The sequence below is a fragment of the Mirounga angustirostris genome, unplaced genomic scaffold (assembly GCF_029215605.1).
Source record: "Mirounga angustirostris isolate CCGP_5_RB_7025 unplaced genomic scaffold, mMirAng1.0.hap1 SCAF_17, whole genome shotgun sequence".
Classification (NCBI taxonomy): Eukaryota; Metazoa; Chordata; class Mammalia; order Carnivora; family Phocidae; genus Mirounga; species Mirounga angustirostris.
In genome coordinates this window covers 50,837,322-50,849,392 of record NW_026991725.1, presented here as the reverse complement: position 1 = coordinate 50,849,392, position 12,071 = coordinate 50,837,322, and the positions used below count along the sequence as shown (strand labels likewise).

General features: G+C 46.6%; 1 protein-coding gene and 1 pseudogene across 1 annotated transcript in view; one reads left to right on the top strand and one right to left on the bottom strand.

Moving 5' to 3' along the window:
* The window catches only part of DNAH9 (dynein axonemal heavy chain 9), a 336,543-nt gene that overhangs the window by 95,502 nt on the left and 228,970 nt on the right, over positions 1-12,071 (bottom strand). Inside the window, exons 50-51 of the mRNA XM_064583354.1 lie at positions 8,609-9,034; positions 2,012-2,131 (exon numbers count right to left, since the gene is read on the bottom strand). Coding sequence (XP_064439424.1) covers positions 2,012-2,131; positions 8,609-9,034 — 546 coding nt within the window. The remainder of the gene's footprint in view (positions 1-2,011; positions 2,132-8,608; positions 9,035-12,071) is intronic.
* LOC123854842 (U2 spliceosomal RNA) lies at positions 3,800-3,949 on the top strand (annotated as a pseudogene).

The window sequence follows — 12,071 nt, the reverse complement described above, 5'->3', positions numbered from 1 at the left end:
TACACCCTGCCTGCCTTCCAAGGGGACCAATTCAGAAAATGCTTCACCCAGGCAAAGAAGGCTCTGCTAAGGTCTGCAAACCAAACAGAAAATGGGATGGAAGACAGGCCAGCTAAGAGGTCTGGAATGCTTCTTGCCTCTTTGCAGAAGAGCTGTCTCTAGACCGAATTGTTCAGTTCAAATGATCATCTCAACGCAATGCAAGAGCAGGTCCAACCAACAAGTACACAGACACACTCCTGTGGAAGAGCCTTTCTTCACCAAAGCACGGCTCAGTTCCATCATTATTGTGACTCCTTTCTCCTTCAACGAGAAAAAGCTGGCTTCATTTTAGAAACACATAGTGGCTGGAATAAAAGTAAAAAGATGTCGACTCCACCTCCTATCACTGGAGACAAAAGTGCTGTAAAGGCTCTCTGTGGAAGAGAAATCATGCCCAGTGGACACTGCTTTGCAGGATCTTAGCTGATTTAGGACAAGAAATACAAGCCACTTTCACATTCAAAAAGGCTATGAATTCTTTGACACTCCCTTCAACAAGAATTGGCACCTGGGGTGCCGGGGTGGTTCATTCGGTTAAGCATCCCACTCTTGGTTTTGGCTCAGGTCATGATCTCAGGGTTGTCGGATCAAGCCCTGAGTCAGGCTCCATGCTCAGCGGGGAGTCTGCCTGGGATTTTCTCCCTCCCCCCTCTCCCTCTCTTCCTGTGCTCTCGTTCTCTTTCTAAAATAATTAAATAAAATTAAAAAAGAGTTGCTGCCTATGCTCCTCCTCCCTGAACCTGCGACTGCTTTGGCCAATAGTATGAGGTAGAAGGGATACTGTGTTTGGCTTTTGGTCCCAGGCCTTAAGAGACTGGAAACTTCTACTTCTTCTTAGAACCCTTGTGCTTGGAGCCCTGAGTCCCCATGTAAAATGTCTAAGTACAGAGGCCTGAGACTACATGGGGGAAGCTCTGCCCTTCTTGTAGCTCCTGCCGAGGTGCGTGGGACAAACCAGCCGGCCACTCGGTGGCCCCAGTAGGCACCACCTAGAGCTGAGAACCTACCATTTGAAACCTGCCCAAATTCCTGACCCACAAACTTGTAAGAGACAACGAAATAGTGGTTGTGTTCTATCACTAAGTTCCAGGGTAGTTTGTTAGCAGACAGCCATCAGACAAACACCCTGCTGTGACCCTCAGATTTCCTCTCTTAGGGAGGCCAGCCTGCGTGTGTATGTGTATGTTTGTGCACGCACGTGTGAGTGCCCCCACGCGTATGGGCAAGGTCACGCGCACAGATGCTCAGGGTCAAGAGGTGTCATTCCTTGAAGCGGGGGAAATTGGAGGGGGAGACGAACCATGAGAGATGATGGACTCTGAAAAACAAACTGAGGGTTCTAGAGGGGAGGGGGGAGGGAGGTTGGGTTAGCCTGGTGGTGGGTATTGAGGAGGGCACATTCTGCATGGAGCACTGGGTGTTATGCACAAACAATGAATCATGGAACACTTCATCTAAAACTAATGATGTAATGTATGGGGATTAATATAAGAATAAAAAAAAAAAAAAAAAAGAGGTGTCATTCTTCTCTGCTTCTCTCTCAGTCCCTAATCCTGGTCACACCTTTATCATCAAACATTACACAGTTAAGAGCTGCAGAGCTTTCCTACCGAGTGGCTAGCTTTGTCTTGTAAGGCTTCCTCTGGCCGAGGTGCATATATGCACGTAAGCATGTCGCGTCTCACCCCGCTGTCTGATAGATCAAGGGCTCCCATCCTCCCAAACTTCTCTGTAGGAAAACTCTCTTGACCAGACCAGGGTGTGCATTCACACTTCTCAGGACTCAGTCCCTGCAACCCAGCGCATTTTAATATCTGCTCCCCGCCCCCCGCACACATCCTATTACATTTTAATATTTCCCCCCAAGTCAAAGCGGCGCTAAGCTGTGCTCATCTATTTTGTACCTCGGCGGCACTTGACAAGCTCAGCTAATATAATTACAGCTCAGGCTGCTGAGGCTCACACTCACCAGGCGATTTGCAAGGGAGATGGTGCCTGTGGTCACTTCAGCTTCTTGCTGACATTTGAGTTTATCTGCCGTTGCTTTCTCAAACTTGGCTGTGAGTTTGGCCAGGTTTTCATTAAGGTGCTGTTTAGGAAGGAACACAAGGTCTATCAGTAATTCCAGCCTAAGTCATCACCTCCAGTGGGGCTGAGATAGAGTCACGTGTAGGTGGTTTTTAAGGGAGGCACCCCCCCAGGACAGGAGAGCTGTAAGGGACTGGAGAAGGCAGGGCAGAGAAGGAAAGGTAGGCAAATTAGGGGCGATCTCAGGTGGAGTCCTGGGGAAAGCCCAGGTCGGTCCTGACCCAAGTGAGAGGGCTGAGCTTTTTCCTACCTTGGTCCTTGGTGTGGGGCTAAGAGGGGTGATGGACATGGGGGTGGGGGGAGCATAAATTCTGTCTCTCCTTGTAGTGGAGAAAAAAGGGTTGTAGAAGCCTGCCAAAAAAAACCACCAGTGCGCTATTAAAAGCAAAAGTGCACCAAAGCCTCGGGTGGCCTGAAAATGATCATTAGGATGCCAGGGGTCCTGGGAGGGATGCATGCTGTGTCTCCCACTGGAGGTCTAGGGTTTGGGATTGGGCCGTGTGTAGCCTAAGTCCTCTCCTTGCTTTCAGGTCCTAGGAGGACAGGTAACTTTTGCTTAACCTCACCTATTCTGTCCAATTCTCCTGAAGTAGAGGAGAATTTTGTAAGAGGATATGGTTTCGATGTTTTCTAAATTCATCAAGAGTTTAGAATTGAAGTACGTAGCTTGTGTTGCCCTCAGAATACATATTTGCATACACGAAGATGTAGGGACACATGGTAGATACCTCTAAGTATGTCTCACGTCTATGCAGTAACTGGGATTTGGGCTGCTTTGCTGGCCATTACCACGTCCCAAGAGAAACAAATCAAGGGCCAAGTTTATACAGCCAAGCAGTTTGAAAAGCAGGTGGTGAGCCATCGATTGACAATGCCAGACTGGCCACACTCATTTACTTTCTCTTCTTCCCAAGACTTCTCTAAAATAGTTTTAAAAACATCATAAATCCTTAACACTGAGCAACTGTTGAGGGTCACTGGAGAGTGAGGGTTTCCAATCGATTTATGTTAGCCTGGACTCACAGAGGAATGGAAACTGCCAGAGGAGGGCACAGGAAGCTGCAACACAGTGCGGGCCTCAATTCACCAAAGGGGGCATGCAATGGGGATTTGGAAATGTCAGGTGGGATGGAGGGGGGTTTCTGAAAGTAAGAGGGTTCACTGGAAGCTGACTGATCCTCTACCCCCATCTCTACCCACAGGCTCAGCGTCCAATGTCACCAGGCGTTCGTGTCACCAGCAGGAGATTCAATAGTGGCAGAGAGAAGACATCACATTCTGGCATCGAGGATGCATCCGACATAACTCAACTGATCCTGAAAACAAATTCTGCCTCTCAGTCAGCTCTGCCCTTGCTTGCAGAGCTATAATCAGCTTTTGAACACTACTCTTTTATTTTTATTTATTTATTTATTTATTTATTTTAAAGATTTTATTTATTTATTTGACAGAGAGAGAGACAACGAGAGAGAGAACACAAGCAGGGGGAGTGGGAGAGGGAGAAGCAGGCTTCCCGCTGAGCAGGGAGCCCGATGCGGGGCTCGATCCCAGGACCGTGGGATCATGACCTGAGCCGAAGGCAGACGCTTAATGACTGAGCCACCCAGGTGCCCCAACACTACCCTTTTAAACATGAAAGGACAAGAAGCCATTTAATGAAGCCTAGATTATCCCTTCTCAGCCTTTTGGCTAAGATCAAGTGTAGTATCTGTTCTTATCAGTTTAATGAAGCCTAGATTAAGGTAAACAAGAGGGGGAAAAACACCTGAGAAAAGAGATAACATTCGTCACAAGAGCACAGTAAAGCATAAAATCCTTTATGAATAGTTTCCTAGGAAAATTCAAGATGTTTCATCCATAAAACAAGAAGAGAATGCTAGCAAAAGGAGCAGAGGGAAAAAAAAAACTGTTGCAGACATTATTTTCTTGTTAATGTAAAAAAATAATAAATTCAAGGGAAGGGTTAAAAGATGAATTTGAGGAAATCTAGAAAGTATAAGAAAATACAAAGTGACTGAGGAAACAAAGGATTCATCAGAAGGTCCAACATCCAACAAACATGCATTCTAGAAAATAAGATAAAAAAGTAAACAGAAGGGAGATTACCAAAGAAATAATACAAAATAATTTTCCAGAGTCAAAGAAAAGAAGTCTCCACATGCTGAGTACAATGAATCTAAAAAATGGCAGCTAAGCACACCAGTGCAAAGTTTCCGAAACCAAGAATAAAGAAAAAGGGGTGCCTGGGTAGCTTGATTGGTTAAGCATCTGACTCTTCATATTGGTTCAGGTCATGATTTCATGGTCATAAGATCGAACCCCATGTGGGCTTTACACTGGGCATGGAGCCTGGGATTCTCTTTCTCTCTCTCCCTCTGCCCCTTCCTCCACTCGTGCTCTCTCAAGAAAAAAAATAAAGAAAAAAAATGTAAAGACGTTCAGAAAGGTGGAAACAGTGCATTGACAAAGGAATGGGACCCTGACTGCTCATCCGACTTCTCACTAAAGAAAAGGGTAAGGCATTCAGTGTTCTAAGGGGGATAAAAAAAACTAGCATCAGAATTCAGTACTCAGCAAAACTGCCTGGTCAGTTTAAAAGTCAAATAAAGGTATTTCCAGACCAGAACTATTCAGAAAATTTACCTCTTACTTAACATTTCTGAGAAAGTTACTTAAGAGTGAGCACCAGCAAGCAAGAGAAAAAATCAAGGAAAGAGAAGTCAAGAGCTCCAGAAGTCACTGGAACCAACCCAAGAAAGCAGTGAATGTGTTTCCTCTCCAACACTGATTGGAACTCTGAGTCTGGGACAAGAGTAAAAGGTCTTTTTTTTTTTTTCTTTTTAAAGATTTATTTATTTGACAAAGAGAGACACAGTGAGAGAGGGAACACAAACAGGGGGAGTGGGAGAGGGAGAAGAGACTCTCCACGGAGCAGGGAGCACGATGCGGGGCTCGATCCCAGGAACCCGGGATCATGACCTGAGCCAAAGGCAGATGCTTAACGACTGAGCCACCCAGGCGCCCCAAGAGTGAAAGGTCTTGAGGGCAAAAATGGAAGTGGTAGGATACTGGATTGCATGGAGAGTTGAAGGGTAATTGAGGCCATGCAAAAGGATCTAATGGCAGAGAAAGAAAACACAAAGGCAAGTGGAAACTCCATGGGGAGGGGGAAAATTATATAAAAAAAAAAAGGAAATGAAAAAAAAAAAGGAAATGAATTAAAAATAGAATTGTTTTAAACAAGAAGCAGAATCAGACCTATAGAGAATAAACTGATGGTGGCCAGAGGGGAGGAGGAAGTGAGGGTGGGCAAAGTGGGTGAAGGGGAGTGGGAGGTCCAGGCTTCCAGTTACAGAATGAATAAATCATGGGGATGAAAGGCACAGCATAGGGAATATACAGTCAATGATATTGTGGTAGTGCTATGTGGTGACAGGTGGAAGCTATGCTTGTGGTGAGCAGAGCAGAACATAGAAACCTGTCACATCACTATGTTGTACACCTGAAACTCATACAACATTGTGTGTCAACTATCCAAGAATAAAAAGAATTATTTTCTTCATCTCCTTTTTGGATTGTTCAATGCTTACGTATAGAAATAGTGATTTTTGTATGTTTATTGTATATCCTTCACGTTTTCAGAATTTATTAGCCCAAATAGCATTTTGTGGATTGTTACTAATAAATAATAAATAATTTCTATAAAAAAAAGGAAACATAATTCTAATGGACCAGTTAGATCTGCTATGAACAACATAGGAAGGTTCATAGAATGCAAAGGGAATTTACTGATTTTTCAGCTTTCCCAGTCAGTCAGTGAACAGAGCACGGGACACTTAACTTTGGTTGCAGAACAGAACGGAGACATTTTGCGTCTTGGTGACTCAAAAGCAAAAGTAACAATCAGTAATGGTAAGAGAAGGTGGGAGGTGGGAGGTGGGAGGTGGGAGGTTGGGGGAAGAGCTGAAGGAACAGGTAATAATTTTATCTTGAAAACAGAAGGTTCCAAGGAAGCCGCCTCTATATGCCAGGACAAGAAATACAGGTTAGGTCAACTAAAACTAGTTGTCATGATGGTATCGAGAAGACACACGGATAAACATCTTAGAGCCTCGTCTGGCAGAGTGCCACCCTGCCTGCCTAAAGTATATCAAGAAACAGGGATGCCGGCACAGTGTAGAGATGGGAGCTCGACATTCAGATGAGCCGGGGCCAGGAAGACGATGGAAGCTGGTCAGGGGAGTCTGGCATTGAAAAACATAGGCATTGGTGGGAACCTGGGACAGACCTGGGTTGGATGGGAAGGGGCTACTCAACTCTAGGATTGGTTCATGATATTGGGGAATCTGAAGACCTTAGGACCGGCCAGAAATCAGATTTTTACGAAAGTCTCCTGTTGATTTAAATACTGGCGGTTAACGAAATCGTTGACAAAAACTGGGTGAGTGTGGGCCAAAGGAAACGCGTAGAAGCTACGAGTATGAAGGCTCTGAGTAGCTCGACCAGTCCTCTGAGGCAGACACAAGCACGCAAAGGGCGGAAGACTGTGGTTTCTCATTAGATGCCTTTTGCTGATATTTTGCTTACTTGTCAGTATGTGCTCCATGAACATGCCTTACTTGTTTTTATTGCCATTCTTTTTATAAATTGTTACATTAATATATGCTCATTATAGAAAAAAGGAAAATACCTAATATGCAAAACCCATCCAAAATATAACACCTAGATAAAAGTGCCACTATCCATGTTTTTATGTATTTGATAATCTGTCTGGATATATGCTTCTTAAAAAAAGAAATTTTATCTTGGATATAATATTCTTTACTTGGAATTATCCTAAAATCCTAAAAATAAGGCTTGGGGACCGGAGGAGGCTGGCAATGTGCTCAGGGTCACAGAGGGAAAAATTTCCTTGCCCGGGGTGGGTCTCAAGTTAGGGGTGGGTATCAGGCCTCTGTTGTTAGTGTGGGAAGTGTCCAAACTCTTGGGATGCTGATAGGCATGTGGATGAGCAAAGGATGGAGAGGAGGTTGTTAAAAGCAAGAATACATTAAAAAAAAAATATTTTGGCAGAAAAGAAGTGTCTTCCTAAGGTAGCCAAGTCTTTGAAAGATATGCTTATTGCTTTCACAGGTTGAGTGGGCCCATCATGTGAATGTTGGCTAGTGAATAGGTATAAACATTTTGAAAACATTCCCTTTGCACCAAATGTTCCTTTAGTTAAAATAACTTGAGTATAAAAAAAAATCTTTGAAAATGCAGTTCTTAAAACATTTTTCTGGGAGAGACTGCGGAATACAAAAATTATCAGGAGGCTTTTGCCCTTCAAAATCAGCCACAGGGGTGTTCGGGTGTTCTGCCCTGGGTGTTCTTTTTAGAGGGCCATTGTTAAGGTGATTATCACCTGTTTTAAGTAGACTGGCCCCTGAACATCTGGATTTATAAAGCCAACATACTGAGAGATTAGCTGCTTTGCCCAAGTTTCTTTTCTTGAGAGAGAGAGATCGGTGGCAAGGTTCTTTGAATTAGCGCCCTCAGCCACAGAATTTAACCTAGCAGTCAATACACCCGGGTCATATGGAGCTTACTTCTCACCATCTGTAAAGCCCTTTTTACCATCACGACCGATCTGCCGCAAGGCTCTTGCTTGCCTGGAATGCGTGTGCAGAAAGGAAAGATCCAGGAAGTGTTCTGGACTGCACTTGATCACAGGAGTGACCGATCACCAGAGCTAACACGTGTCTCGGGAGAAGGAGGGAGAGCAGAGGTAGGGAAGTGATGGTCGTGGTGACCGTGGCAGTAGCCTCAGCCCCACGTGGCTCTGTGTGCCCTCGTCTTCTCCTTGTCACTATGATCTCAATAAGAGAGAGGTTACTGTGTCCATTTTACTTCAGGAAACTGAAGTGTGGGCATTTTAAAGACCTTTCTAAAGGTCATACATCTGTAAATGGTACAGCTCGGATTGGATTTTCAGCTGCTCTCCTGTCCTGAGGGATTCAGATTTCTAGCTTTGGTTGTATCCATTTTAAGGGCAAAGGTGAAGTTCAAGGGGGAATCTCTCTCAAACAGGTGTAAATCCACAATCGCCCCGCCCCCCAGTCTGGAGAGAGGCAGATCTACTCCAAACATCACCAAGAGATTAATAAAAGCTAGTGACCCTCGCCATTTTACATTTATGAACAAGGGACCGCCCCCCAAACCACAATGTACTACTTGCTTCTAAAAGCTTCCATAGAACAGCGCAGATCACATAAGACCAATGGTCTGCTGGATTTGTCTCACGTGGACTGTAGAGTATTTGAGAAAGAGCAAGAGGTGCCTCAATTGAAAAGTCAGGAGCTTTGGCATCCCACTTTGGTTTCCCTGCCTCTTTTTCAAAATCGGGACACTTGGGCGCTGGGACATGGGGACACATGTGGTTGGCACCAGAGGCTGCCCCGCGGGCTGGGGTGGCTGGGGGGGCTCCGGCCTCACTTACAGCGATTTTGGCTTTTATGGCTGCCAGGTTCTCCTGCGCGGCGGTGAGGTCTGCGGTGGCCCTGCTCAATGCCTGGCGCTTGGGTTCCACGTCGCAGAAGACCTCGTAGAACCGCACAATGTTGATGACCCAGGAGCAGAGACCTGCGGCCGCGTATGACTTGGTGGCCACGAACTCGGGGCGGAACTCTGGGTCCTGCAGGTATGGCCTGATGGCCTTGAGGCAGCTCTCGGGAATGTTCTCCTTGTCGAAGTTGATGAGGGAGTCCAGGAAACCGTCCACTTTGGCCATGGTGACCTTGGCGGCCTTCCAGCTCCGGTCCTTGGGCACCCGGCCCCCGGGGGCCGTGAGGGTCATCACCGCCGCGCTGACGTTGCTGACAGCTGGAGGCGGGGCCCCAAACGACTTCAGCTCGGTCAGGTTGGTCTGCGGAGAGAGCACAAGGTGGTTAGGGAAAAGCGGAGGGCTTTCTTTGTCCTCGGCTGCTCGTGGACTTGGGCTCCAGGGCGATCATTCTGAAAGGGCTGCTTTGAAGCTTGCGGAGCCCTTGGAAGTTTAAATGCCATGACTCATCCGAAGGAAACCAAAGCTGCTCCCCAGTGGCTTCAGACTCCCCCCCACCGCCCCGAATGGCTAACCGAGATTCAGCTCTGTTTGTTCAGTTCTTTAAGGCCACTCACAGCCCATTAGAAACACACAATTATTTCACATTCAACAGAAAAATAGAAGGATGCGAATATACTCTGAAATAGGCAGCATGCTATGAATAAAAGATAAGGTTATTATAAATTAATTTCCCATCTTGGATTGAAGAGACTAGCCCTGTAACCCAACAAATTTTGTTTTTCTTTAATTAAACTGCTTTGTTCCATGAGCTTATTCTAACTACACTTGACTGTCCTGATAGCAAAGTGACAGTTTCCGCCAGGAAATAATTCAGACCGAAAGCTGGGCACAGTCACTGCCCGTGCTTAAATGTGGGGTCGTCCTCTGCTCCAAGCATCACTTGCACCAGAAAGATACGGCCGACTGGCCTTGGCAAGTCACTTCAACTCTCCAGGTCTCTGTATTTCCATCTATAAATTGGAAGCAGGGGGATGCACTCATCTGTGAGTGAAGCTGTGTCTTAAATGCGTGTGACGTTGATTTAAGGTTTGTCATGACCATCCGTGAGAAGCCTATGGTCTGAAAAGCTCTTGTTTTGGGGGGCTGATTTTGGAAGTGGGGGAAAAGTCTTGATTTCAAAGATTATGAGCCCTATGCCAAAGTAATTTCCAGCCCAAGAGGGCCTGGAAATCTACAAATGGCGGGGGGGGGGGGATTACTTCTTGCACCTAATGAAAGCACGTGGGAAGATGCTCTTTGCTTCTGAAACTATTTTCACATTTGGTCATGAAAACTCATCAGAGGCGGGGATGCGAGGACAATGTATGCACGGGGGGGGGGGGCAGAGTCAGAAACAAAACCCCACGATTTTAAACCAGTTTAAGTTCAGCATGCTCAATGTCCTGAATTAAGAAAATATAAAAACGTATAGAGATGAAATGGAATCCTACAACGCAGGTATGTCGCTGTTAATATTTCCATGTAATTCCTTCCAGTCTTTTTTATATTCAGTCTCTCTCCCTAAATTACGCACAGCCTTTCTGGTAGTAGTGACAGAAGACCCAGCTCAAGTACAAGGGGGACTTTTTCGCTCAAGTATCTGAGGGCAATGAGCCGGGAGCTGGCTGTAAGGACGAGTGGATCTGTGTTTTGAGCACCTGTGGGCTCTCTGGATCTTCTCTTGTTTCTGCTTCTGAGCCAGGAGCTGGCTGTAAGGACGAGTGGATCTGTGTTTTGAGCATCTGTGGGCTCTCTGGATCTTCTCTTGTTTCTGCTTCTGAGCCGGGAGCTGGCTGTAAGGACGAGTGGATCTGTGTTTTGAGCATCTGTGGGCTCTCTGGATCTTCTCTTGTTTCTGCTTCTGAGCCGGGAGCTGGCTGTAAGGACGAGTGGATCTGTGTTTTGAGCATCTGTGGGCTCTCTGGATCTTCTCTTGTTTCTGCTTCCGAGCCAGGAGCTGGCTGTAAGGATGAGTGGATCTGTGTTTTGAGCATCTGTGGGCTCTCTGGATCTTCTCTTGTTTCTGCTTCTGAGCCGGGAGCTGGCTGTAAGGACGAGTGGATCTGTGTTTTGAGCATCTGTGGGCTCTCTGGATCTTCTCATTTCTGCTTCTCCTTGCGCATGCTTGTTTCGAATAGCGGTTTCCTCGTGATGCAAGGCGTACGACCTACCCCTCTGCCCTCAGCTTGTGCCATTGTCTCTGTCTGTCCCTGAGCTCTAGCCACGGTCACCTCCTTCCAGCGCATTGATTGCAAGCTCGTCCCCACCTCAGGACCCCTGCCTGGGACACTTCTTGCTAAGCTATTTGCATGGCTCATCCCTTCTCATTCATCAAGATTTAAATTCAGAATTCAGACATTGCCCACTCAGAAAGACTTTCTCATCAGCTTCCCCTTCTCATCATTTTCTATCAGCACCCTGATGATCTGCAGAGAACTCGGGGCCATCAGAAATGATCACCAACTTTTTCCTTATTGAATTTCCATATCCTCATCTGAAACAGGGACCTCATCAGTCTTGTTAAAACCACTGTCACCCCCGTGCCTAGAACAGAAACCGGCATGCAGCAGGTGCTCATCAACATGGATGTCCAACAATCACCTGGAATGAATGGGGGTCGGCAGCTAAAGGTCACAGCCATCACTTTGCAACCAGAAGGGGAGGAGACTTTTTCTCCAGTGCAAGTGGAAATAAAAATGTCCTGGGAGGGGGCGCCTGGGTGGCTCTGTTGGTTAAGTGGCCGACCCTTGGTTGCAGCTCAGGTCATGATCTCAAGGTCCTGGGACTGAACCCTGTGTCGGGCTCCTTGCTCAGTGGGGAGGCCGCTTGAGATTCTCTCTCTCCCTCTCCCTTTGCCCCTCCCCACCCCCCGCTTGCATGCTCTAAATCAATCAATCAATCAATCCATCTTTAAAAAATTGTCCTGGGAAATGATCTTGCTTAGTTAGGTGGGGCTCCTGTCGCCAGTCACAGCAGGGCAGGCCGATATGGTTCTCCTAAGAGGAACACAGGATGGAAGAAACAGTTCTCAGAAGGTAGACGGGAATTTGAGCGAGCCAACAGCAGGAGTGCTTGGTTTCTGCACCCCACTCCTGCCATCAGGCTCTTGCTCTCCCTGTTGCCTGATGCATTCGCTCTTCTCCAAGTTTTTACTCCAATTTCTCCTTTTCTGTAGAGTGGGGGCGGGAGGGTGGTAGAGGTGCGGCAGGAGAGCCGGTCAGGATCAGAGCTCCAGGGAGGATCCAGAGCCACAGGGGACGGTTTGATATCATTCTAACGTCCAAGGGGAAGCCCCTGGAGGGTTCTGGGCAAGGAGTGAAATGATGTGGTTTTGCTCTGAGAGCTTTTTGCGGCTGGT